General features: G+C 46.4%; 1 protein-coding gene across 5 annotated transcripts in view; it reads right to left on the bottom strand.

The window, feature by feature from the left end:
• Positions 1-26273, bottom strand: part of npnta (nephronectin a) — a 76486-nt gene that overhangs the window by 38783 nt on the left and 11430 nt on the right. For 2 of the 5 annotated variants that reach the window (XM_078209268.1, XM_078209277.1), the window contains exons 3-5: positions 20229-20279; positions 10924-11016; positions 2957-3076 (exon numbers count right to left, since the gene is read on the bottom strand). In XM_078209268.1, the coding sequence (XP_078065394.1) occupies positions 2957-3076; positions 10924-11016; positions 20229-20279 (264 nt within the window). The remainder of the gene's footprint in view (positions 1-2956; positions 3077-10923; positions 11017-20228; positions 20280-26273) is intronic. The other 3 variants (XM_078209286.1, XM_078209295.1, XM_078209305.1) reach the window with 3 other exon arrangements.

Raw genomic sequence — 26273 nt, 5'->3', positions numbered from 1 at the left:
TTTAGTTCACCATAGAGCGGCGCGGTGGCCCAATGGTTAGCCCTGCTGCCTCACAGCTCCAGGGGCCTGGGTTTGATTCCCGGCGTGGGTGACTGTATGTGTGGAGTTTGCATGTTCTCCCCGTGTCTGTGTGAGTTTCCTCCAAGTGCTCCGGTTTCCTCCCACGGTCCAAAGATGTGCGGGTTAGGTTGATTGGCCATGCTAAATTGCCCCTTAGTATCCCAGGATGGGTAGGTTGGAGGAATTAGTGGGGTAAATATGGGGGGTAATGGGGATAGGGCCTGAGTGGGATTGTTGTAGGTGCAGACTCAATAGGCTGAATGGCCTCCTTCTGCACTGTAGAATTTCTGTGATTCCATTTGCACTCTGACCTTTCTCTCCTTGGCTTCTGACGTTGTTTCAATGATCTTACCATGAGTTCAAGAAACAAGACCTCAGTTTTCGGTTCAGTATTTACAGCTTTCCAATGAGTTTGACAATTTTGGTTCATACCCACTGCTCCCATTTTCCTGACAGTTGCTGCTGCCTCCTTTAGACCCATTTTTATCTGTCTGTTCACCATCCCCTTCTGCTTTGCTCCATCATTCCTTTCATCAGTTCACCTCTCCAGTTCTCCAGCCACCCCCTATCCTTTGGTTCTTTCTTTCCTCCCCAACTTTTCCTTAGCTTAGTACTAAAGTGGCATGGTAGTATTGTCGCTGGACTTGTAATCCAGAGACCCACAGTAATGTTCTGGGGACCTGGGTTCAAATCCCACCAGGGCAGATAGTGAAATTTGAATTCAATAAAAAAAATCTGGAATTAAGAATCTAATGATGATCATTGTCAATTGTCATAAAAACCCATCTGGTTCACTAATATCCTTTAGGGTGGAAATCTGCCGCCCTTACCTGGTCTAGCCCTACATGGGAATGGATAAACGGCACAGTGGTTAGCACTGCTGCTCCAGGGACCCAGGTTTGACGGGGAGGCGATGGCCTAGAGGTATTATCGCTAGACTATAAATCTGGAAACTCAGATAATGTTTTATGGGCCTGGGTTCGAATCCCACCACGGCAGCTGGTAGAATTTGAATTCAATAAAAATATCTGGAATTAAGAATGGCCATGACGCCATTGTCGATTGTCAGAAAAACCCATCTGGTTCACTAATATCCTTTAGGGAAGGAAATCTGCCGTCCTTACCTGGTCTGGCCTACATGTGATTCCAGAGCCACAGCAATGTGGTTGACTCTTAAATGCCCTCTGGAATGGTCTAACAAACCACTCAATTCAAGGGCAATTAGGGATGAGCAATAAATGCTGGCCCAGCCAGCGTCACCCACATCCCGGAACAAATTTAAAAAATACTTGCTCATAAACTGTTAAATTGCAAACTCTTTTCCAGTTCTGCAAAAGGTCATTGGCTGGCGTTTTCCGGCCTCTCCCACTGACAGGATCTTTCAATGGTTCGGGGAAATTCCGCTCTAACTCTGTTTAAACTTTAAACTGTTAATCCCTTCATAGTTCTGCCTAACCTGCTGAGTATTCCCAGCACTTGCTGCTTTTTCTCATATCTCCTCCCAGTACAGCTTCCTGTTGGAATCTCCGAGCAGTGACCAGAAGCAGTAATCCTGGCCAGTTTCCCCTTCTCTATTGACTGGGGAAGTCAAGGTCAAATGCAGCAGCCCCCGCAGCTAGCTGTGGCTGAGACCTGCAAGTCTCTGTACGAACCCGAGCCAGGCTCCAGCCTCTATCGACAGGCTGGAGCCTCAAAGGGAATTGAATATACCCCAAAGCCCCAGAAACAAACAGGATTTTAGCGTTGCCGTGTTTGCCACAAGGAGTGCAAAGCTGGATGGGTCTGTCATTGGCCTGATCAGCGGGCCAGTGGTTTAGGACCAGTGTTGGCATTTGGAGTGGTTATTTGCATTGTGTGGCGCTGAATACATTCCTTGAATGTATTCCTTTCACCACCAGAAGAGGTCTATACGGACCAGCTAAAAGCATAATTGAAAACATCTGTCTTCACCCTGTGTTACACACTTGCGTTTGACTCTTAAGTGCCTCTGAAATGGCCTAGCAAACCACTCGGTCCAAAGTCACCCTCCACCTCCCCACCCCCACAGTACACTTGGTATAAAGTGTGTTGTTTGGTCAAGGAAAGGCCACCTTTATTCATGTCAGAGTCAGGCTGACGATGGACCCAGTCGCAGCTTTGACGTGGACAACCAGGCTGGAATTTGTTGAGCTTGAAGCGACTAAGTCCAGCTGCTTCATAGAGACCGGGACCAAGCCAACAGTGCCTGAGCAGCCCGCGGAAAGAAAAGAAAGACAGGTTCGTATGAAGCGCCTTTCATGACGTCAGGACATCCCAAACTGCTTTATAGCAACACACTACATGTAACCCCCACCATTTGGCCTGGGCTTGCAAAATCCTACTAACTGTCCTGGCTTGGGACAATTCACACCTCTTTAACCTACGATTATCCCTCTCTCCACTCGCATTGTCTGTACATATAAAGACTTGATTACTTGTAAGGAATCGCATTCCAACCATTATCTTGCAATTGCGTCTCTGTCTATATATGCCGTGTTTGTGAACCCAACTCTCCGCTCACTTTAGGAAGGAGCAGCGCTCCGAATGCTCGTGCTACCAAATAAACCTGTTGGACTTTAACCTGGTGTTGTGAGACTTCTTACGGTGCCCACCCCAGTCCAACGCCAGCATCTCCACATCATACTTTATAGCTAATTAAGGACTTTTCAGGTGTAGTCACTGTTATATAGGACAGTAGTGGAAGATTCTATTGCAATTACTCATTATATTCAGTAGCAATAAGCACTGAACAGATGACAATAACCCTTGGAAAGAAACCACCACATTATTGCATTCACCACCTCTATTCCTGTTCGTATTATCTACAGTAAGGGACGGATACGGTGTCATGTTAAGCAACTGAAAGTGAACCACTTACTTGCGCATGAGCCATCAGTCATGAGCATGTAGCCATTCAGACAGTAGCACTTGTAGCTGCCGTATGTATTCATACACCGATGCCTGCATGGTCGTGGCTGCAACCCACACTCATTAAAATCTGTTCCGAAAAATAAACGCATGGTTAATGCCAATGTAAAATCATCCCTTTAATTCGCGCAGGGTAAGCCTGCCGCAGTATTGGGACTCTCAGCTGAAACATATTAGCATTTCAAATTGCTTCACTATTCTGCCCCTCACTCTGAGAGTGCGTCTAGGTTGAAAGTTTGGACCTTGGGTTTGGTGTTTCCATTTCCAATTCTCTTCCCGCACCTAGTGACGCAGTAAGGCAGGCTTTCATCTGTTTCCATAGCTAATAATTCCCGGAACAGGTCACTAGTCTGTCTCCAGGGGCATGAGGAGGGGGGGGGCACTTCGCATCAAGCTCTGATTTGATTTATTATTATTATACAGTGAAAAGTATTGTTTCTTGCGCGCTATACAGACAAGGCATTTCGTTCATAGAGAAGGAAAGGGGAGGGTGCAGAATGTAGTGTTACAGTCATAACTAGGTGTAGAGAAAGATCCACTTTGTGCGAGGTAGGTCCATTCAAAAGTCTGATGGCAGCAGGGAAGAAGCTGTTCTTGAGTCAGTTAGTACGTGACCTCAGACTTTTGTATGATGAGGAGTCTCTCCTGCTCTTAACGCCAGCCATTGGCATGCTTGGAAGGATTTGCAGGTCTCAACCTGTTTGTCCGCGTTACGAGTGCATTTTCCTCAGACATCAAGGCCTGGGGTGGGACTCGAACCTGAAGCTTCAGGCTCAAACCCACTGCACCACAAGACCTTCAGGTTTGATGTTTGAATGTAGGAAATAGGAGCAGGAGTAAGCCTGTCAAACCTGCTCCGCTATTCAGTAAGATCATGGCTGATCTTATACCTCAACTCCATTTCCCTGCCCAATTGCCCTATCCCTTGAATCCCATAGTGCCTAAAAATCCAATGATTTCAGTCTTCAATATACTCAACAACTGACCATAAACAGCCCCATAGGAAAAGAATTCCAAAAACATTCAACCCTCTAGATGAAGAAATTTCTCCCCAACACAATTCTAAATGGTCCTTATCCTGAGACTATAGCCCATATTGCTGGATTCTCCAACCAGTGAAAACAACCTCTCAACATCTACCCTGTCAAGCCCTCCAAGAATTCTATAAATCTGAGCAAGGGAAGTTTACATATTTCAATGATATCACCTCTCATTCTTCTAAACTTCAGTGAACATCAGCTCAATCCATTCAATTTCCCCTCACAGGTCAACCCATCTCATCTCAGGTTTCAACCTGGTGAATCTATATGGTTCTGGGGCATGTACAATATTTGGGACATTGAAGAGACATTTATATTAAGGCACCTTGTCAACCCCAGCATACTTCACATAAACTAGTCCAAAGGTGTGCGGGTTAGGTTGATTGGCCGCACTCAATTGCTCCTTAATGTCAGGGAGATTAGCAGGGTAAATACATGGGGATAGAGTCTGGGTGGGAAAGTTGTTGGTGCAGGCTCGATGGGCCAAATGGCCTCTTTCAGCACTGTGGAGATTCTATGATAAACTCTGTTATTCGGTCACAGATGACCTTCTCCATTCACACAGCAGGCAGGTTTATAATGATGACTGAAGTTGAACTGTAACCAGTTCTGAAGGGGTAAGGATGGATTTAGGAGTGAGGACCAAATGAAGGAACTTAAAGGTGAGCTTTGGTTATAAATCTGGCTACGGATGACTCAGTATTGGCAATATCGCTCTGTTATTCTTCATATTATGTCTTCTTATTAACTCAACAACCGATAGATCAGTAAATCCAAAATGGCCACCAGGAATACACAGAATGACACAGAATGTGTAGCACAGAAACAGTCAATCCAAGTGATCTATGCTGGTATACATGCATTTATCTAGATCAGGGTGCATTTGCTATTGTGGGATTTGAACCCGTGATCTAAGGTTGCTAATCAAGTGGCATAATGGGCGGCACAGAGATTAGCACTGCTGCCTCACAGCGCCAGAGACCCAGGCTCAATTCACATCTTGGGCCACTGTCAGTGCAGAGTCTGCACGTTCTCCCCATGTCTGCATGGGTTTCCTCCGGGTGCTCCAGTTTCCTCCCACAGTCCGAAAGACGTGCTGGTTAGGTGCATTGGTCGTGCTAAATTCTCCCTCAGTGTTACCCAAACAGGCACCGGAGTGTGGCGACTAGGGGGTTTTCATAGTAACTTCATGGCAGTGTTAATGTAAGCCTACTTGTGATGAATAAATAAATAAACTTTAAACTATGCCTACAAAAATGTACAAGCTGCTGATTTGACTCCTGATCAAAATGTTCTTCCTTTCCATTTACTTATTAAACATGAAGGATGATCTCCGTGGCCTCTTGATATTTCATTTTGTGAAAAGTGGGGAGTTCTGCTCTTCTCACAGTCCCCTACATACACAAAAGGAGCACAGATTACAGGAAGACTAAACAAGCTGGACATTCTGTTTAGGTTTTGTGTTAACACTGCCATTGGTGCTTTTCCCCTATTTGGTTCTATCATGTGGATTTGCCCATCCGAATTAGCTCATTACACAGTTTACAACATCTTTAGCTCAGATCAACCTTGAATCAGAGTTAGCGCCAATCAATAACTATCGTATTCAGAGAGACGAGTTCTAATCGGCAGTCGTGAAATCTGCAACGAACAGGAATTAATTCATTTTTATACTGAAGGTGCTACAAAGGCAGGAACATGAGTAAGAAAGGAATCCTTGGTGTGTTGCTAAAATTTCTGCTCATTTAGGGTTGGAATGTCAACTCTGAGGAATGGAGAACTTTCTTTATTCACACACCCATTGAGACCCCCCTAGGTTAGACGCAGGCTTGTTAGTAACAGAGTAAACCTTCCTCCACACTGCCAGTGCAACAGGGGTGGGTGGGAGTGAAATTAGTCTTGGAAGATAGTACAAAACAGATGACAGTGACTCAGCAATCCGAGTTCTAGCCCATCTAATTTTCCATTATAAACCAATGTCACCCCCAGTGTCTCTCCCCTAAAACTAATTGCACTAGAGCAACACTTTTTTAAAGTTTATTTAGTAGTGTCGCAAGTAGGCTGACATTAACACTGCAATGAAGTTACTGCGAAACTCCCCTAATCGCCACACTCTGGCATCTGTTCGGGTACACTGAGGGAGAATTTAGCATGGCCAATGCAACTAACCAACACGTCTTTCGGACTGTGGGAGGAAACCGGAGCACCCAGAAGAAACCCACATAGACATGAGGAGAAAGTGCAGACTCTGCACAGACAGTGACCCAACCCAGGTATTTTTCTTTATTCATTTGTGGGACATGGGCGTCACTGGTTGGCCAGCATTTATTGCCCATTCCTAGTTGCCCTTGAACTGAGTTGCTTGCTAGGCTATTTCAGAGGGCAGCTGAGAGTCAACCATGTTGCTGTGGCTCTGGAGTCACATGTAGGCCAGACCAGGTAAGGGCGGCAGATTTCCTTCCCCAAAAGGACATTCATGAACCAGATCGGTTTTTCCGATGATTGAGAATGGTTTCATGGTCATCAGCAGATTCTTAATTCCAGATAATTTTTATTGAATTCAAATTCTACCATCTGGAGTGGCGGGATTCGAACCCAGGTCCCAAGAACATTATTTGAGTTTCCGGATTAATAGCCTAGCGATAATACCACCAGGCCATCGCCTCCCATTGAACCCGAGTCCCTGGAGCTGTGAGGCAGCAGTGCTAACCACTGTGCCACCATGCTGTTTACCTATTCCCATAGCAGCCAGTTAGAATTAGAACCATAGCTCTCAGCATACAAGGAAGCCATTTGACCCATTGTGTCCATGCTGGCTGTTTGTTAGTGAATGAATCCCAGCACCCTACTCTCTCCTCAGCATATAGTTTCCTCATCTGCTTCAAATATTTTCTCCTAATTCTGTCCCTCGCACTCAGTGACTATTCTAAATTGGTCACAATTCCTCGCTGACTCAACCTTTTTTCAGTTATCTCCTTTTGTCAGCTTACACTGAACACTCTCTAAGGGTTAAATATCATCGCCACAATGTGCCATTCTGTGATCTACCTGTAGTCAAACCAACGTTTTGTACACATTTATCATTAATTCTTTACCTCGTCTCTATTTATAAAACTCGGTTTCTGACTTCTTTTATTGAGGGAAACCACTGAATAGAATCCCTAAGAAGGCCGTGTGGCCCATCGAGTCTGTACCGGAAACAATCCCACCCAGGCCCTATCCCCGAAACCCCACACCCCACCAATCCCTCTAACATAGACATCCCGGGGCACTAAGGGACAATTTAGCATGGCCAATCAACCTAACCTGCACATCTTTGGAATCGATTCAACCAGAGATAAGATGGTGGCAGGCCTAGGGTGTGAATGAATCTTTGTCACTACAGAACCTCAAATTTACCTCAACTGAGGAAAACTATTCTAATCTTCCATCGCCGGGCAGATCTCTAACAGTTAAAGGAGATTTTCATCTCAACCCATCGGGCTGACAGTTGGGTCTGAACCCAGATGACAAAAGGTGAAAGGTTATCCATCCCATTGCCCCATCCAGTTTCCTGGTTGCTTCCTTTTTGAAAAATAAACAATACAGTCAAATGAGCCCATCTATCGGCGGAGTGCACTTGCTAGGGCTTTTAGCAAATTAGCTGCTCGCAAAACGAATTGAGCTTAAACTTGGGGTTAAAATCCATGACAGGCTGCACTATTTCCTTATTACCTACTTAACAAAGTAGGCCTCATTTGTGGTTTTATAGCAGTGGGGGAGGAGGTTGTGAATAAACAGCTCATTTCTCCATTGGACAGAGGTTAAGTCTCAGGTGGCCCTGTCTTCATTCATCAGACCAGCAAGTCTGGCTTTTCTCGCTGAGTCTCAAATCCACTTTGGGTTTTGGAAGAAGTCAACCTTATGCGTCCCAACTGAAGCTATTAGCATCGCCAGACGGGAACAGAACCAGAACCCATCAAAGAATCTGGAGTGTTTAATCTCCAGGATAAAAGATTTCAACCTGCATTATCCAAGCTCAAGAAAGTTAGCATGGAAAATAAAAGCACTAGAGCCAGAGCATGTAGTTTTTTCAAAGATGTATTCATTCATGGGATGTAGGTGTCGCTGGCTGGGCCAGCATTTGTTGCCAGTCCCTAATTGCCCTTGAATTGAGTGGCTTGCTCGGCGATTTCAGAGGGCAGTTTTCCTTAGATCAGAGAGGCTAAGTTAAAGTTTATTTATTCGTCACAAGTAAGGCTTACATTAACACTGCAGTGAAGTTACTGTGAAATTCCCCAAGTCGCCACACTCCGCTGCCTGTTAGGGCCAGTACACCTAACCAGCACGTCTTTCAGAATGTGGGAGGAAACCGGAGCACCCGGAGGAAACCCACGCAGACACGGGGAGAATGTGCAAACTCCACGCAGACAGTGACCCAAGCCGGGAATAAAACCCGGGTCCCTGGCGCTGTGAGGCAGCAGTGCTAACCACTGTGCCATCGGGCCACCCACGGTGACCTAATTGAGATGTACAAAATTATGAGGGGCCCAGACAGGGTAGACAGGAAAGACTTATTTCCCCCTAGCTGAGGATTGGTAGAAGGATTAGAGGTGGCACGAGGAATGACATTTTCACCCAGAGGGTGGTGGGTGTATGGAACTCACTGCCTATGTTTGATTTGATTTATTATTGTCACATGTATTAACATGTGTATTAACAGGGCGGCACAGTAGCACAGTGGTTAGCACTGCTGCTTCACAGCTCCAGGGTCCTGGGTTCGATTCCCGGCTCGGGTCACTGTCTGTGTGGAGTTTGCACATTCTCCTCGTGTCTGCGTGGGTTTCTTCCGGGTGCTCCGGTTTCCTCCCACAGTCCAAAGATGTGCGGGTTAGGTTAATTGGCCTGGTTAAAAAAAATTGCCCCTTAGAGTCCTGGGATGCGTAGGTTAGAGGGATTAGTGGGTAAAATATGTGGGGGTAGGACCTGGGTGGGATTGTGGTCGGTGCAGACTCGATGGGCCGAATGGCCTCCTTCTGCACTGTAGGGTTTCTATGATTCTATGATTAACATACAGTGAAAAGTATTGTTTCTTGCACACTATACAGACAAAGCATACCGTTCATAGAGAAGTAAACGAGAGAGTGCAGAATGTAGGGTTACAGTCATAGCTAGGGTGTAGAGAAAGATCAACTTAATGCAAGGTAAGTCCATTCAAAAGTCTGACAGCAGCAGGGAAGAAGCTGTTATTGAGTCGTGGTACATGACCTCAGACTTTTGTATCTTTTTCCCGAAGGAAGAAGGTGAAAGAGAGAATGTCCGGGGTGCGTGGGGTCCTTAATTATGCTGGCTGCTTTGCCAAGGCAGCGGGAAGTGTAGACAGAGTCAATGGATGGGACATTGGTTTGCGTGATAGACTGGGCTACATTCACGACCTTTTGTAGTTTCTTGCGGTCTTGGGCAGAGTAGGGGCCATACCAAACTGTGATACAACCAGTTGGTTGTATACAATGTTGGCGGTGGAAGCTGAAACAACTCATTTATAAGGTACCTGGATCTGCATCTGAAGTGCTAGAACCTGAAAGGCTATGGACCAGCTTCTGGAAAGTGGTATTAAAATGAGCAACTAGTTTCTTTTTTCCTATTTTTTGGCTGGTGCTGACATGATGGGCTGAATGGCCTCTTTCTGCACCGTAACCTTTCTATGGTTTCTTCAGTTAAGAATCAACCACATTGCTGTAGCTCTGAAGTCACATGTAGGCCAGACCAGGTCCTTCCCTAAAGGACATTCGTGAACCAGATGGGTTTTTACGATAATCGGTGATGGTTTCATGGTCATCATTAACCAATTGATTGCACTTAAATTCCACCAACTATCATGGTGGAATTTGAATCCATGCCCGCAGTGGATCTGCCTGGTATCTGGAGTAGTAGCTGAGTGATATACCCACTATACTGCTGCCCACCCCCCACTCCCCCCACCCGCTCCCTCCCCCTCCCCCCCCCCCCCCCCCCCCCCCCCCCGATTCATCCCTCAGGATTAGACAGGATGTCAATGCAAAAATCAAAGAGACAGCCCCAGGGAATTATGATGACAATTCCACCTCAGAGTGGCAAGTAAATGTTTATCCTTAAACTTCTCTGATTTAAGTAGTCTGAGAAAATGTATTGTTAGTCCAGGTTATGACTTGTCAGGAAAATGATACATGGCCTGGTATCAAAACACCATGCGTCTATGAATTGAAGCAGGGAGGATGAAGAATTATGGTAAAGTCTTTTTTTTAATGGATTCAACTACAAAAAGACATACATTTTTATAGCACCTTTCCCATCCTCAGGATCCCAAAGTGCTTGAAAGTCAATTAAATACTTCTGAACCGCAGTTCCTCTTAGAATCATAGAATCCCTACAGTGCAGAAGAGGCCATTTGGCCCATCGAGTCTGCATCGATTTACCTAGGCCCTCTCCCCTACCCTATCCCTGTAATCCCACATATTTCACATGGCTAATCCCCCTAATCTATACATCTTTGGGACACTAAGAAGCAAATTAGCATGGCCAATCAACCTAAACCACTATTTTTGGACTGTGGGAAGAAACCAGAGCACCCGGAGGAAACCCACGCAAACACGGGGAAAACGTGCAGACTCCACACAGACAGTGACCCAAGCTGGGAATCGAACCCAGGTCACTGGCGCCATGAGGCAGCAGTGCTAACCACTGTAGCACGGTGGCACTCTGGTTAGCACTGCTGCCTTACAGCGGCAGGCCATTTCTGTCTGTTCTTTTCTGATTAATCGATCAAGACGTAACAAGTGTTCACTCAGATAAGAAAACCCTTCGATGTTGGACAGCACCATTTGTTTCTGACTGGCACAACTTGGTTTCTCGTTCTTACCTTGGTTACATGTTTTGCCGACGTACCCTGGGTAGCACTTGCACCTGTTTGGTCCCACACACTTGCCATGCTTACATCCATGTTGACACACAGCTGGTAAGAGTAGAATAAACAGATTAAACAGATCAAACCTCATCCGCTGAGCAATCTCACTGTCACAGAATGCCTTTCAAATTCAGCGACAATATCCAGTAAAGTAAAGCCTATAACTCCAATCGAACACAACGCCATAGTAATAACACATAACCGGGTGCAGATTTCTCTCTCGTAATTAATATATTCACAAGGACAGTGCCACTGTCATGCTAACTTTGATAGGCGATGTTTGATCTCGAAAAAGTATTCAACAAATATATTTAGAAGGCAAATTCTCAGATTGACAAATGCCAGCATTTTTATCCTTTCAAAACCAAATGGCACTTTTTCGATATTATACATTTTGAGCATTAAATGTGCCACCTCACCCATCATTGACGGGCATGTGTTACAAAATGGTTGCTCATTTCAAAATGGCCGTCTGTTTTATGCTGACAACAAGTTGACAACATCATTGAGGTGTGACAACAGTGAGGCCATAAGTCTCAGAGACAAGAGTTGTGCTGTTGGGGTGATAACTACATCCATGAAGAAATTAGAATAACAGAGCATAGGATTTTCCTCAGAAATGGAAGAAGAGTAATGGGATCTGACGGACGCTGTGAAAGGACTATTTACTATCTGCAGTGTTAGTGCTATTTTCAGTCAAGTGGCTTGGCCTGATCTTACACTCAATACATTAGTCTTTGTTTTGCTGCACAATGCTGACTTACCTCGATACATAAATTCCGAAAGTATAGTAGAGGAAAGTAGGGCTCTTGGTAGTAAATGCTCTACACCCACAAAACAGGAAAACCTGGCCCTTCGTCTCTGCTGAAGTTAGCTAGTCGTGGCCGGGGAATTAAGAAGTCACATCTGGCCTCAGTACCTTGGGCTCAGGCAGGGCGGTGGGCAAGTGGGAATGGGAGGTCAACATTTGGGATTGATTATTTTCCAATGGCATCTGGCAGGAAAAGGGGCGTGGCTGCGGACATGATGGGCAATGCCTTCCAAGACCGAATAGCTTTTTATAAATCCATTCACGGGACATGGGCATTGCTAGCTGGCCAGCCTTTGTTGCCCATCCCTAAGTTGCCCTTGGAGGGCAATTGAAAGTTAACCACATTGCTGTGGCTCTGGAGTCACGTGTAGGCCAGACCAGGTAAGGACGGCAGATTTCCTTCCCTAAAGGACATTAGTGAACCAGATGGGTTTTCCCGACAATGGTTTCATGGTCATCGGTAGATTCTTAATTTCAGATTTTTTTTATTGAATTCAAATTCCACCAGCTGCTGTGGCAGGATTTGAACCCAGGTCCCAAGAACATTAGCTGAGTTTATAGATTAATCGTTGAGCGATAATACCACTAGGCCATCGCTGAGGCCACCCAGGTCAGCTGTGAGCACTGAACAGCTGCCGACACCCATGACACCATCGTGCCAGAGGGAGTGAGAGCCTGAGGAGAGCATTGGAAAAGTCTCACAACACCAGGTTAAAGTCCAACGGGTTTATTTGGTAGCACAAGCCACTAGCTTTCGGAGCGCTGCTCCTTCATCAGGTGAGTGGGAGTTCTGTTCACAAACAGGTGAAGGAGCAGCGCTCCGAAAGCTAGTGGCTTTTGCTACCAAATAAACCCGTTGGACTTTAACCTGGTGTTGTGAGACTTCTTACTGTGCTTACCCCAATCCAACGCCAGCATCTCCAAATCGAGAGCATTGGAATCAGAGAGTTAGGGACATTAAGGAAATCAAGTGATGGGGGATAGGGCAGGAAAGTGGAGTTGAGCGAGTAGACCAGCCAGAAACCCATTGAATGGCGAAACAGGCTCAAGGGGCTATAGGGCCGACTCCTGCTTCTATTTCGGATGTTCTTATGGCAAAGAAACACTGGGTAACGAGCTGCAATGGCATTTTTTGCACAAACACAGAAATTGAAATCTGTAAGGAAAATAGCCAAAAGAAGCTCGCTGACTGCGAGGCACCATAGCGATTGATCAAGATTGAAATCAATTTTTATCCTTATGCTTTATCTGGCAAAAGAACAGAGGGCAGGGACAGAGAGTTTCCGATACACAATGAATAGCTATAATCTGGGGTGCACCGCACAATGGAAGCAAATTCAATTGAAAAGTTAGTAGGGAATTGGATATATGATTGAAAAGGAAATAGTTATGGAGACACATTATGGGCAATTGGACAAACGAGATGCCTCTTTCAAAGGGCCGACAGAGCTACAATCTCGGTATGATTTTGTGAATTCTCCCACGACGGATGAAGTTAATAAATCTGGAATAGCTACATGATTCTCACAGGAAATCTGTAAAGTTTAATGTCTCCCAAATCAAACCTCTGCAATAAGGTTGCTTACATTAATGAAGTCACTGTGAAAATCCCCTAGTCGCCACACTCGGGCACCTGGTCGGGTACACTGAGGGAGAATTTCACATGGCCAATGCACCTAACCAGCACGTCTTTCAGACTGTGAGAGGAAACCGGAGCACCCGGAGGAAAACCCACGCAGACATGGGGAGAACGTGCAGACTCCACACGGACAGTGACCCAAGCCGGGAATTGAACCCGGGTCCCTGGCGCTGTGAGGCAGCAGTGCTAACCACTGTGCCACTGATTGAACAGAAAAGGAAAAACAGAATGGCAGACCGTATTTTCTTCAACTTTCACTGTTCGTTCAAAAAAGAAAGTTATAAATTGATTATAATATTGAATTTTGTTGTATTCAGTAACCAGTCAAGGGTTGAAAGTATGAACAGTGCACTCCACTGCATTGTAATGCATACTGACATTACTTTAGATACGTTTGTTTTAAGTTGCTCTGAGTGTGGTAGATGGTGACTGGAAGTTGCTAACTTCCATTTGGAGAACAACAAAATACGAACAGCACCCACTGGCTCATTAAAGGGAGGGAGTCTGATTCAGGCAAGGATGACTCTGACTGAAACAGCTTTCAGCTTGTTCCACATTATTAGTGGTTCTGAAATGAGATAATGCAGAGTGATAAGAGAACATAGAACAGAGACTTTCAACAGAGAGAGGAAACACACCTATTGGAAAATGTCTTTACAATAATGTCACTCAACACAAAAGAAAAATAAATAAAAACTCTCACCTCAGTTCATGTTGTCTTGCGTTGTGTAAGTAAAAATTACTTGTGACTGACAGGTGGTAATGACTCGCGAGCACTAGTGATTAGCAAGCACCAGTGACTAGTGGATAGCAGTGACCAGCGGGTGGCAGTGACCAGCGGGTGGCAGTGACTGGGGGCATCAGTGACCAGCAGTGCGAGTGACCAGCAGCCAAAGTAAAGAGACTTTTCAGAGGAAAAGACAATAAAATGCCACATTTCCCCAGAATGGGGTTGCAATGTTTGCAATCCTTGAGTATTTGCTGACCTGAAGTTCTTCATGTGATCTTTTTAATCACCTTTCTTTAAAGTTTATATATTAGTGTCACAAGTAGGCTTACATTAACACTGCAATGAAGTTACTGTGAAAATCCCCTAGTGGCCACACTCGGGCGCCTGTTCGGGTACACTAAGGGAGAATTTAGCACACCAATCCACCTAACCAGCACGTTTTTCGGACTGTGAGAGGAAACCAGGAACACCCGGAGGAAACCCACACAGACACGGGGGGAATGTGCAGACTCAGCACAGTTAGTGACCCAAGCCGGGAATCGAACCCGGGTCCCTGGCACTGTGAGGCGGCAGTGCTAACCACTGTGCTGCCACCGTGAAGGGCAATTAGAAATGGGCAATATTAGATGCTGACCGTGCCAGCTTCAGCCACACCCCAGGAATGAAAAGTATAAATCACGACAGCAGGTGTGGGAGCTGGATTGGAAAAGCAATTCAATAATTTGTTCCTTGGGAATATCGACAAGAGTGAAAAGGACGCTGATCCCAAACAGAGTAACTTCAGCTCAAAATACATTTCGCTTGCTTTAATTTGGCGAGGAAAACGTGGCATTCGGTTGGTGATGTGAGCTGACTGCACTTGTGACATCAGAACAACTCTACCAAGAACAGAGCAACACATAAATTTCTCATAAATCTTGCATTGTAATGGATCACTAGCAAGTCATTTTTAAACCAAATAACCATATGTTCACTACTCAAATGACAATTGTCACACTCACCCCCTAACACCTTAAACTGCCTCAGGTTTCAGCTGTGGCTCAGCTGGTCACAGTCTCACCTTCAAGTCAGGAAGGCCGCCAATAGAGACTTGACCACACAATCTAAGGCTGACACTTCATGGGCACTGTATTGTCTTTTAGATGGGGTGTTGAACTGAAGCTGCCACTGCCCTCTTAGGTAAATGCAAAATATCCCACAGTATCATTAGGGGGAACAGCTAAGGGGATTCTCTCGAACACTCTGGTCAATTCCCCAGTAAAATAGTCGTTTATTTCAGCCGAGATTCTCCGGCCTCATCCGCGGCTGGGATTCTCCAGTCCCGCTGCAGCGAATGGAGATTTGGCTGAGTGCTAGATTCTCCGTTCTCGCTGGCAACAGTGAATGGTCGGAGCACCCAGGCCTTCAGTTGTGGTTGTGGAATCTTGGCAAGAGATTAATCCCCCATCACACCTTGGCTGCTGTGTTCATTATGTTAAAACAGTCTCAGTATTTCCCTGGCTGGAAAATGCTTTGAACCATCCTGAGGTCCCGAAAAACACAATATGAATTATAAACAGATGATCTTGTCATTACCATGCTAAGGTTTGTGGGATCTTGCTGTGTGTAAATTGGCTGATTCATTTCTTGCAACAGGGGCCATGCTAGAAAAGCATTTCATTGGCCGTAAAGTGCTTTGGGATATCTGATGACCGTGCGTGAAAGGCACCATATAAATGCACATCTTTGTCGTTCTTACTGCATACCAACTGTCATGCTTTGGATTCTTGAACATCGGTGTGGGCCTCAGGTGAGCTAGGAATCAGATTCTGATCTCAATGGCAAACTCCCCATTGTCACTCAATACCTGGATCCACGGATAAATAGGCATTTGGAGAGACACTGGAGGATTGTCACGGTTGGTGCAAACCCTATTACGGTGAGACATCAGGGCAGGAGTACGAAAAAATGAAACAAGGTGACCAGAGGTCCGTACAAATACAATTTTCAGGGTAATCAGAGAGGGTAGAGGGGGACATCAGCTTAGCGTTTCAGTAACAAAATAGCATCTCTGACAGTACCCGTCGTGACTCTGGACACAGTGCGTGCTCACAATAATTACCACAGGAGGATTCTCACTGTATTTCCTTATCCTCTTGTATAGGTTCAGAGTCACCCATGAGCTCAAATCAAAATTCTGAATTTGGACTTCCCCGTTGGAAAATCCAGATAATCTGTACTCGGTTGGGTAATGACAGGTGAACTGATAACAGGGGAGTTAGAGTTGTCTTAGCCACCAGTGGGTTGATGGTGGCAGAAAGAGGTTGAGTAATGGAAGCAAAGCACAAACGGACTTGTGATAAAGGCAGTATAGAGTCAAATGCAAAGACTCCTGTAGTTGAGGAGCCCGTCACCGCTCACCAGCCAGCGGAACAGCCAGTTGGGCAAAAGCACACAGGAGCATCCTTCCCCTGTGGAACTGTACCACGGTGTGGAGATGCTGGCGTTGGACTGGGGTAAACGCAGTAAGAAGTCTAACAACACCAGGTTAAAGCCCAGCAGGTGTATTTGGTAGCAAAAGCCACCAGCTTTCGGAACAGGCTGTTCGTCAGGTGCGCGGGAGTTCTGATCACAAACAGGGCACAAACAGTGCCGACCTGTTTGTGATCAGAACTCCCACCCACCTGACGAAGGAACAGCCTGTTCCGAAAGCTAGTGGCTTTTGCTACCAAACAAACCTGTTGGACTCTAACCTGGTGTTGTTAGACTTCGAACTGTACCACGGCAGCACCTCCGGGTAAGATTCGATGGAAAGGCTGGGCATGGTTATCCTACGTTGCACGTTCTCTCATTACACATCCTTTGTACAGTTCCCAAAGACAGGTTTACTGGAGATTGGGAGGGCGTAGGGGGGAGTTAGATAGTGTATTTATTTCCTTTTGTCATTTTGGAACCTCCATTGTGCAGGGGATTTACTTCACGGTGGTCTGGTCTAATGTTTATTCAATATCCCACGCTTGAATCACAGAAGATGAACAAATAAGCCTCAAACTAATGAAAGGTTTGCATTTAGAAAACGGGCCATTCTCACAGCAGCTCCTGGATTCCGCTTGGATGATTCCCACGTTTAACTTGCAACCATCGCACATGCTGAGAAAACACCTCACCCTGAAAGAGGAACAGTGCCCGCTAAACCACCCGCACAACTGGCTGGGCACAGCAAGCTCAACGTTAGGAATGAGGCAATCACAGCTGTTAAACAAACAGCTGCTTTCTCTGTATCTTTCTTTTACTGTCCGGGCTCTGTTTCAGTTCGCTTTGGGGAAGGGAGAAGTCAGAGGCCCTGGCAGAGAATGACCAGAGAATACCTTCAGAATGAAACTGAAAGAGTTATCAAGAAACTGTTCAGCTCATTAATTATAACCATGGAATCCCTACAGTGCAGGAAGAGGCCATTCGGCCCATCGGATCTGCACAGGTCCTCCAAAAGAGCATCCCACACAGGCCCTCCCCTCCTCCCTAACCCGTAACCCTGCACATTTACCAAGGCCGATCCACCTAACCTACAGATCCTGGGACACTAAAGGGAAATTTAACATGGCCAATTCCCCTAACTTACACATCTTTGGACACTAAGGGGGCAATTTAGCATGGCTGCTCCACACAACCTACACATCCTGGGACACTAAGGAGAAATTTAACATGGCCAAATCCCCTAACCTACACACCTTTGGAAACTAAGGAGCAATTTAGCATGGCCAATCCATCTAACCTGCACATCTCTGGACTGTGAGAAGAAGTGGGAGGAAATCAGAGGAAACCCACGCAGACACAGGGAGAAAATGCAAACTCCACACAGTTACCCAAGGCTAAAATCGAACCTGGATCCCTGGTGTTGTGAGGCAGCAGTGCTAACCACTGTGCCGCACTTTGTGACTTTATCTTCTCCTCTGGTTGCCCTTCCCTTCCCCCCACATGTATGGCAGTGATCAGGCCTCCAAAAACGATTATATAACAACAGTCTGACCTTTTGATATAGCGTTCCAACTATGTACACTGCCCTGTGCATTTGAAAATAACATTCATCCCAAACAGTGTCGTAACTCACTGGTGACCAGTTTGATGGTGAGCTAACTTTTGCATTCAAAATAAAAATGTATTTTCACAGGAATGAACAGGGACAATTCAATTCGCTGTGTTGTATCTGGAAGTCAGAACACACATCCCTGTGGTCCAGCAGTCATCAGGACACAACAGCTGTGGCCAGGGATTATGAGCAGCATTGACAGGACAGTGACAAATAATGTCCCGCTGTTGAGATTCACAGAATCCTTACAGTGTAGACGGAGGCCATTCAGCCCATCGAGTCTGCACTGACCACCCAGGCCCTATTCCCGTAACCCCTCATATTTACCTGCTAATCCCCCTGACACTAAGGGGAAATTTAGCATGGCCAATCCACCTAACCCACACATACAAAGAACAAAGAAAAGAACAAAGAACAAAGAACAGTACAGCACAGGAAACAGGCCCTTCGGCCCTCCAAGCCTGTGCCGCTCATTGGTCCAACTAGACCATTCGTTTGTATCCCTCCATTCCCAGACTATCATGTGACTATCCAGGTAAGTCTTAAACGATGCCAGCGTGTCTGCCTCCACCACCCTACTTGGCAGCGCATTCCAGGCCCCCACCACTCTCTGTGTAAAAAAACGTCCCTCTGATATCTGAGTTATACCTCGCCCCTCTCACCTTGAGCCCATGACCCCTCGTGATCGTCACCTCCGACCTGGGAAAAAGCTTCCCACTGTTCACCCTATCTATACCCTTCATAATTTTGTACACCTCTATTAGGTCTCCCGTCATTCTCCATCTTTCCAGGGAGAACAAGCCCAGTTTACCCAATCTCTCCTCATAAACATCTTCATAAACATCTTCGGACTGTGGGAGGAAACAGGAGCACCCGGAGGAAACCCACGCAGACACGGGGGGAACATGCAGACTCCGCACAGACAGTGACTCAAGCTGGGAATTGAACCCGGGTCCCTGGTGCTGTGAGGCAGCAGTGCTAACCACTGTGCCACCCCAGCCTCAGCATTTGTTTCAAATAATAAGTGGTCGCCCCATTAATACAGGAACCCTAGATAACTTCTCTCTAATAACCTGTCTCTGAGAATATCTCAGAGGGAGCTCTGCATCAGATAGTGCAGCTTTCTCTAGAATTGGAGAAAAGATATTAACCCCCAAATGAAACACACCGATGTTGTTATAATTTATTGCTCACAAAAGAAGGAGCCAACGTCTGTCTACGTCTCAACATCAAAAACAAAAGCTTGCTTTTATTTCGCACCTCAGGATATCCCAAAGCACTTAACACCCAATGTACTTTCAAAGATGTTGAAATGTAGGAAAGACTGCAGCTAATTTGTAAACAGCAAGATCCCACATGTGGCAATGTGATAACGATTAGATTATCTGCTTTAGTGATGTTTGCATGAGGGCGGGAGTGTCACTGCCTGGGCCAACATTTATTGCCCATCCCTGAGGGCATTTAAGAGTCAACCACATTGCTGTGGGTCTGGAGTCACATGTAGGCCAGACCGGGTAAGGACGACAGATTTCCTTCCCTAAAGCTCATTAGTGAACCAGATGGGTTTTTATGACAATCGACAATGGTTTCATGGTCATCATCAAACTTTTAACTTCGATTTTGTATTGAATTCAAAAATCACCATCTGCTATGATGGGATTCGAACTTGGGTCCCCAGAGCATTACGCTGGGTCTCTGGATTACCAGTCCAGCGACAATACCACTACCCCACTGCCTCATATCTTCTATTGTGGTATGAGGACAGGGCAGGGTCTCAAGTTTAACAACAGAAGACAACAGCGCTGGCAGTATGGCACACCCTCAGTACAGTTAAGGAGTATCTCCAACATGTCATGCTGCAGTCTGCAACGGGACATGAGCCCACAAGCCTCTGATGGCAAGAAGACTAACACTGAGCCACAGCTGACACCTGTCATCAAAGTCACTCTATTCTTCACATACCCTGTCTCCAAGCCACGAGTTAACAAAATTGTAAGAAATATGTTAAGCTAACCTTTCAGAGGGTACGTTACTCGACATAGTCTCTGCATTAACGGGATGAAAGCTGGAAAACAAATATCCAGAGAATTCCAGAGCCTTTTTAGGAGGTTGGCCTTGATTTTGTCAATAAGCCACATTCCAGTGCACATATACACACACAGACACATTTACACACATAGGCAGACACTCACACACACACACAGACAGACACAGACACACACAGACAGACACACACACACACACAGACAGACACACACACAGACACAGACAGACACAACAAACAGACACAAACAGACAGACACACAGAGACACACACACAGAGACACACACACAGAGACACACACACACAGACACACACACACAGAGACACACACACACAGAGACACACACACAGAGACACACACACACACACACAGAGACACACACACAGAGACGGAGACACAGAGACAAACTGACCGACACGCACAAAAGAACATACAACATTGAAAACTCTCTGCAACACATAACATGGGTCATGAGGGAATTGTTTTTGTTCGTCAAAGACCACTCTGGGAACTCGGAATTAACCCATCACATTAATGAGCCAGTGGGATCTAGCCTGTGAAACAGGCATGCTTCTCTCCATTTGGCCTGCCTCTCAATCCAGTTATACATTGGTTCTCTTGGGGAGGTCAGTTTGCGTTTGCTGCCACTGCCTGGTGTTCACTGATTCTCAATGATAATCGCCCAGTCCAAAGCAGGCGTTTACCGCCATCTGGTTAAATTAAATGCATTGGTCATTGTGAAATATGTCTCTGTGAGGAACTCAGGCTTTGCAGTTTATCAGCAAGCGAACTGTATCAATTCATCCCCATGCTCTATGACAGCCACCTCTGTTATTATTCGCTGGAGCCCAAAGCTTCTGTGCTTTCTGAAGTATCCTAGAAAAATCTTATAGGGCAGCCTTGCAGTACACATTGGAGAAAGAGCAGAGAGCTTTACAAGAGTGGTTCCAGGGATGAGAAACTTCAGCTATGAAGATAGATCGGAGAGGTTGGGACTGTTCTCCTTGGAGGGAAGGCAGCCAAGAGGAGATTTGATAGAGATGTTCAAAATCATAAGGGGGCTGGACAGAGTAAATAGAGAGAAACCGTTCTGCTCAGAAAAGGAACGAGAACGAGAGGGCACGGATTTTAAGGTGATTTGCAAAAGAAGCAAATGTGAAGTGAGAAAAACATATTTTTCATACAACGAGCCTGGAAGTATGGTGGAGGCAGGTTCATTCGAGGCATTCAAGTGGATATCAGATGATTGTTTGAATAGAAACAATGCACAGGAGTACGGAGAAAAGGCAGGAGAATGGCACTAAATCATAATGCTTGTTTGGAGAATGTGGTAAACCACTGTTAGCTTATTGCCTCTGTGTGTGACATGTCTGGACACATCCCTGCCGGCCCTACCTGAAACTCCTCCCCCCACTGGTCCAGGTATAAAGGCGACTGCTCCCCACCCCCCTGCCTCAGTCTGGACCAGCTCATCGGCATGGGTGTGCTCCAAGTCTTTTGCTAATAAAAGCCTATTTGTTCTTGCATACAAACTAGTCTTTGCTCGATTGATGGTGCATCAGAGAGCTGTTGCAGACAATGATGTGCCAAACAGCCTCCTCCTGCGCAGTAACAATTCTGTGATTCTCCCTGAATCTTTAATTTTAAGTCAATTAGATTATTGGGCTACATTTGATATTTTATGGATTACAAACCCAGACCTGGAAATTGACAGTGAAAACTCCTGAGTGAAGGAGCTTTTTGTCTGAAATTAGAAGACTCGTAGCAAATGAGTTAGTCCAGATAATATATTGTACCTCTTATTACTGTACAATAACCCCTACAATTTCAGTGGGCAAATTAAGTTGCATGCAGAGAACTGTTTTTCTCAATGATATTGTATGGAACTAACCTTCACTTGTCAAAAGGCTGGCTCCTGTGTGATAGGGGCAGTGCCCTGTTACATGGGAAAGTCATAATGTGGAGACGTTGGACTGGGGTAAACACAGTAAGAAGTCTCACAACACCAGGTTAAAGTCCAACAGGTTTATATGGTAGCAAAAGCCACTAGCTTTCGGAGCGCTGCTCCTTCATCAGGTGAGTGGGATTTCAGTTCACAAACAAGGCATATAAAGACACAAACTCAATTTACAAAATAATGGTTGGAATGCGAGTCTTTACAGGTAATCAAGTCTTAAAGGTACAGACAATGTGAGTGGAGAGAGGGTTAAGCACAGGTTAAAGAGATGTGTATTGTCTCCAGCCAGGACAGTTTGTGAGATTTTGCAAGCCCAGGCAAGTCGTGGGGGGTTACAGATAGTGTGACATGAACCCAAGATCCCGGTTGAGGCTGTCCTCATGTGTGCGGAACTTGGCAATCAGTCTCTGTTCAGTGACTCTGCGCTGTCGTGTGTCGTGAAGGCCGCCTTGGAGAACGCTTACCCGAAGATCAGAGGCCGAGTGCCCGTGACCACTGAAGTGTTCCCCAACAGGAAGAGAACAGTCTTGCCTGGTGATTGTCGAGCGGTGTTCATTCATCCATTGACATAGCGTCTGCATGGTCTCCTCAATGTACCATGCCTCGGGACATCCTTTCCTGCAGTGTATCAGGTAGACAACGTTGGCCGAGTTGCAAGTGCATGTACCGTGTACCTGGTGGATGGTGTTCTCACGTGAGGTGATGGCATCCGTGTCGATGATCCGGCATGTCTTGCAGAGGTTTCTGTGGCAGGGTTGTGTGGTGACGTGGTCACTGTTCTCCTGAAAGCTGGGTAGTTTGCTGCGGACAATGGTCTGTTTGAGATTGTGCAGTTGTTTGAAGGCAAGAAGTGGAGGTGTGGGGATAGCCTTGGCGAGATGTTCGTCTTCATCAATGACATGTTGAAAGCTCCGGAGAAGATGTCGTAGCTTCTCCGCTCCGGGGAAGTACTGGACGACGAAGGGTACTCTGTCCACCATGTCCCGTCTTTGTCTTCTGAAGTGGTCGGTGCGCTTTTACGCTGTGGTGCGTCAGAACTGTTGATTGATGAGTCGAGCGCCATATCCTGTTCTTATGAGGGCATCTTTCAGCATCTGGAGGTGTCTGTTGCGATCCTCCTCATCTGAGCAGATCCTGTGTATACCGAGAGCTTGTCCGTAGGGGATGGCTTCTTTAACGTGTTTCGGGTGCAGGGTGGAGAAGTGGAGCATCATGAAGTTATCCGTGGGCTTGCGGTACAGTGAAGTGCTGAGGTGACCGTCCTTGATGGAGATGCGTGTGTCCAAGAATGCAACCGATTCCGGAGAGTAGTCCATGGTGAGTCTGATGGTGAGATGGAACTTGTTGATGTCATCATATAGTTGCTTCAGTGATTGTTCACCATGAGTCCAAAGGAAGAAAATGTCATCGATGTATCTAGTGTATAGCATCGTTTGAAGGTCCTGTGTGGTGAGGAGGTCTTGTTCGAACCTGTGCATGAAGATGTTGGCATATTGAGGTGCGAATTTGGTCCCCATGGCTGTTCCGTGTGTCTGGATGAAGAACTGGTTGTTGAAGGTGAAGACATTGTGGCCCAGGACGAAGCGGATGAGTTGTAAAATTGTATCTGGAGATTGGCAGTTGTCGGCGTTGAGTACTGAGGCAGTTGCAGCAATGCCATCATCGTGGGGGATGCTGATGTAGAGTGCCGAGCTGTCCATTGTGACGAAGAGTGCTCCTGATTCAACTGGTCCAGGTGTGCTGAGTTTCTGTAGGAAGTCCGTAGTGTCGCGTCAAAAGCTGGGGTTCTTTGTACAATGGGTTTCAGGATACCCTCGACGTAGCCGGAGAGGTTCTCACACAGGGTCCCATTGCCCGATACGATGGGATGGCTGGGTGTGTTTGCCTTGTGTATCTTCGGGAGGCAGTAGAGATCTCCAACGTGGGGAGTACGTGGGATGAGAGCACGAAGGGTGCTGTGAAGGTCCGGATCAAATGTCTTGATCAGTCTGTTGAGTTGATGGGTGTGTTCTTTGGTCGGATCTGTGGGTAACTGTCTGTCGTGTTCCTCGTTGTTCAGTTATCGGTACACTTCTTTGCAGTAATCCGTTCTGTTCAGTATGACGATGGCGCCTCCTTTGTCTGCTGGTTTGATGACAATGTTGCGGTTGGTCTTGAGAGCGCGGATGGCGTTGCGTTGTGCTTGGGTGATGTTCGGGGCTGTCTTGTGAATGCGGCTGATGAATCTGGACTTGACGCACCTCCTGATGGCTTGGGCATACATGTCAAGTCGAGGACAGCGGCTTTCCGGAGGAGTCCAATTCGACTCTTTCCTCTTCGGTTGCTGCACCACAGATCTCTCTGTCAGCTGTTCCGGTTCATTGGCTGTCTCACTGTGTTCGTCGTTGGCCTCTTGGGGTTTGTGGAAGAACTCCCGCAGCCTCATTCGCCTGATGAATTCCTCTGTGTCTGCTGCGAGACTGATGGGGTCTATTTTGGTGGTGGGGCAGAAATTGAGCCCTCGGCTGAGAACTTCGATTTCATCTGGTTGAAGTGTGTAGTCCGACAAGTTGACAATGGACTTCCTGCAGTGATACTGTTTTCTACTGTGGTACCGGGGGAGGCTTGGTTGCTGCTGGTGATGATGCTGAGTTTCTCAAGTTTCCGACGCGCCACAGCGAAAAACCGCACCAACCTCCTCAGGAGACAAACACGGGACATGGTGGAGAGTACCCTTTGTCGTCCAGTACTTCCCCGGAGTGGAGAAGCTACGACATCTTCTCCGGAGCCTTCGACATGTCATTGATGAAGACGAACATCTCGCCAAGGCCATCCCCACACCCCCACTTCTTGCCTTCAAACAATCGCACAACTTCAAACAGACTATTATCCGCAGCAGACTACCCAGCCTTCAGGAGAACAGTGACCACGACACCACACAACCCTGCCACAGAAACCTCTGCAAGACATGCTGGATCATCGACACGGATGCCATCATCTCACGTGAGAACACCAACCACCAGGCACACGGTACATACTCTTGCAACTCGGCTAACGTTGTCTACCTGATACGCTGCAGGAAAGGATGTCCCGAGGCATGGTACATTGGGGAGACCATGCAGCCGCTACATCAACAGATGAATGAACACCGCTCGACAATCACCAGGCAACAGTGTTCTCTTCCTGTTGGGGAGCACTTCAGCGGTCATGGGCACTCGGCCTCTGATCTTCAGGTAAGCGTTCTCCAAGACGGCCTTCACAACACACCACAGCGCAGAGTCGCTGAACAGAGACTGATAGCCAAGTTCCGCACACATGAGGACGGCCTCAACCGGGATCTTGGGTTCATGTCACACTATCTGTAACCCCCACAACTTGCCTGGGCTTGCAAAATCTCACTAACTGTCCCAGCTGGAGACAATACACATCTCTTTAACCTGCGCTTAACCCTCTCTCCACTCACATTGTCTGTACCTTTAAGACTTGATTACCTGTAAAGACTCGCATTCCAACCATTATTTTGTCAATTGAGTTTGTGTCTTTATATGCCCTGTTTGTAAACAGAACTCCCACTCACCTGATGAAGGGGCAGCGCTCCGAAAGCTAGTGGCTTTTGCTACCAAATAAACCTGTTGGACTTTAACCTGGTGTTGTGAGACTTCTTATATGGGGAAAGAACAGACATGTAGGGCTAATTGGTTAGTTCTTTCAAAAAGCCAGCAGGGGTAGGATGGATCAAATGGCCTCCTAGTATGATCTAACGATACATAACTCCTCGCTGCTGTTGGGTATGTGAATGGAAGAGTCAGGTCTTTCAGGGCCACGAGTGCCATTTGGTGAAATACTAATATGATCATAGTCATAGAATCCCTACTGCACAGAAAGAGTCCATTCGGCCCATCGAGTCTGCACTGACTCTCTGACAGAGTATTTTACACAGGCCCTCACCCCTGCCTTATCCCCGTAACCCCACACATTTTCCATGGCTAATTATTCTAACCTACACATCTTGGGACACTAGGAGACAATTTACCATGACCAATCCACCTAACCTGCTCACCTTTGGAATGTGGGAAGA

This window comes from Mustelus asterias, chromosome 1, assembly GCF_964213995.1.
Source record: "Mustelus asterias chromosome 1, sMusAst1.hap1.1, whole genome shotgun sequence".
Classification (NCBI taxonomy): Eukaryota; Metazoa; Chordata; class Chondrichthyes; order Carcharhiniformes; family Triakidae; genus Mustelus; species Mustelus asterias.
The sequence above is the reverse complement of the archived record's forward strand: the minus strand, read 5'-3'. Positions and strand labels throughout refer to the sequence as shown.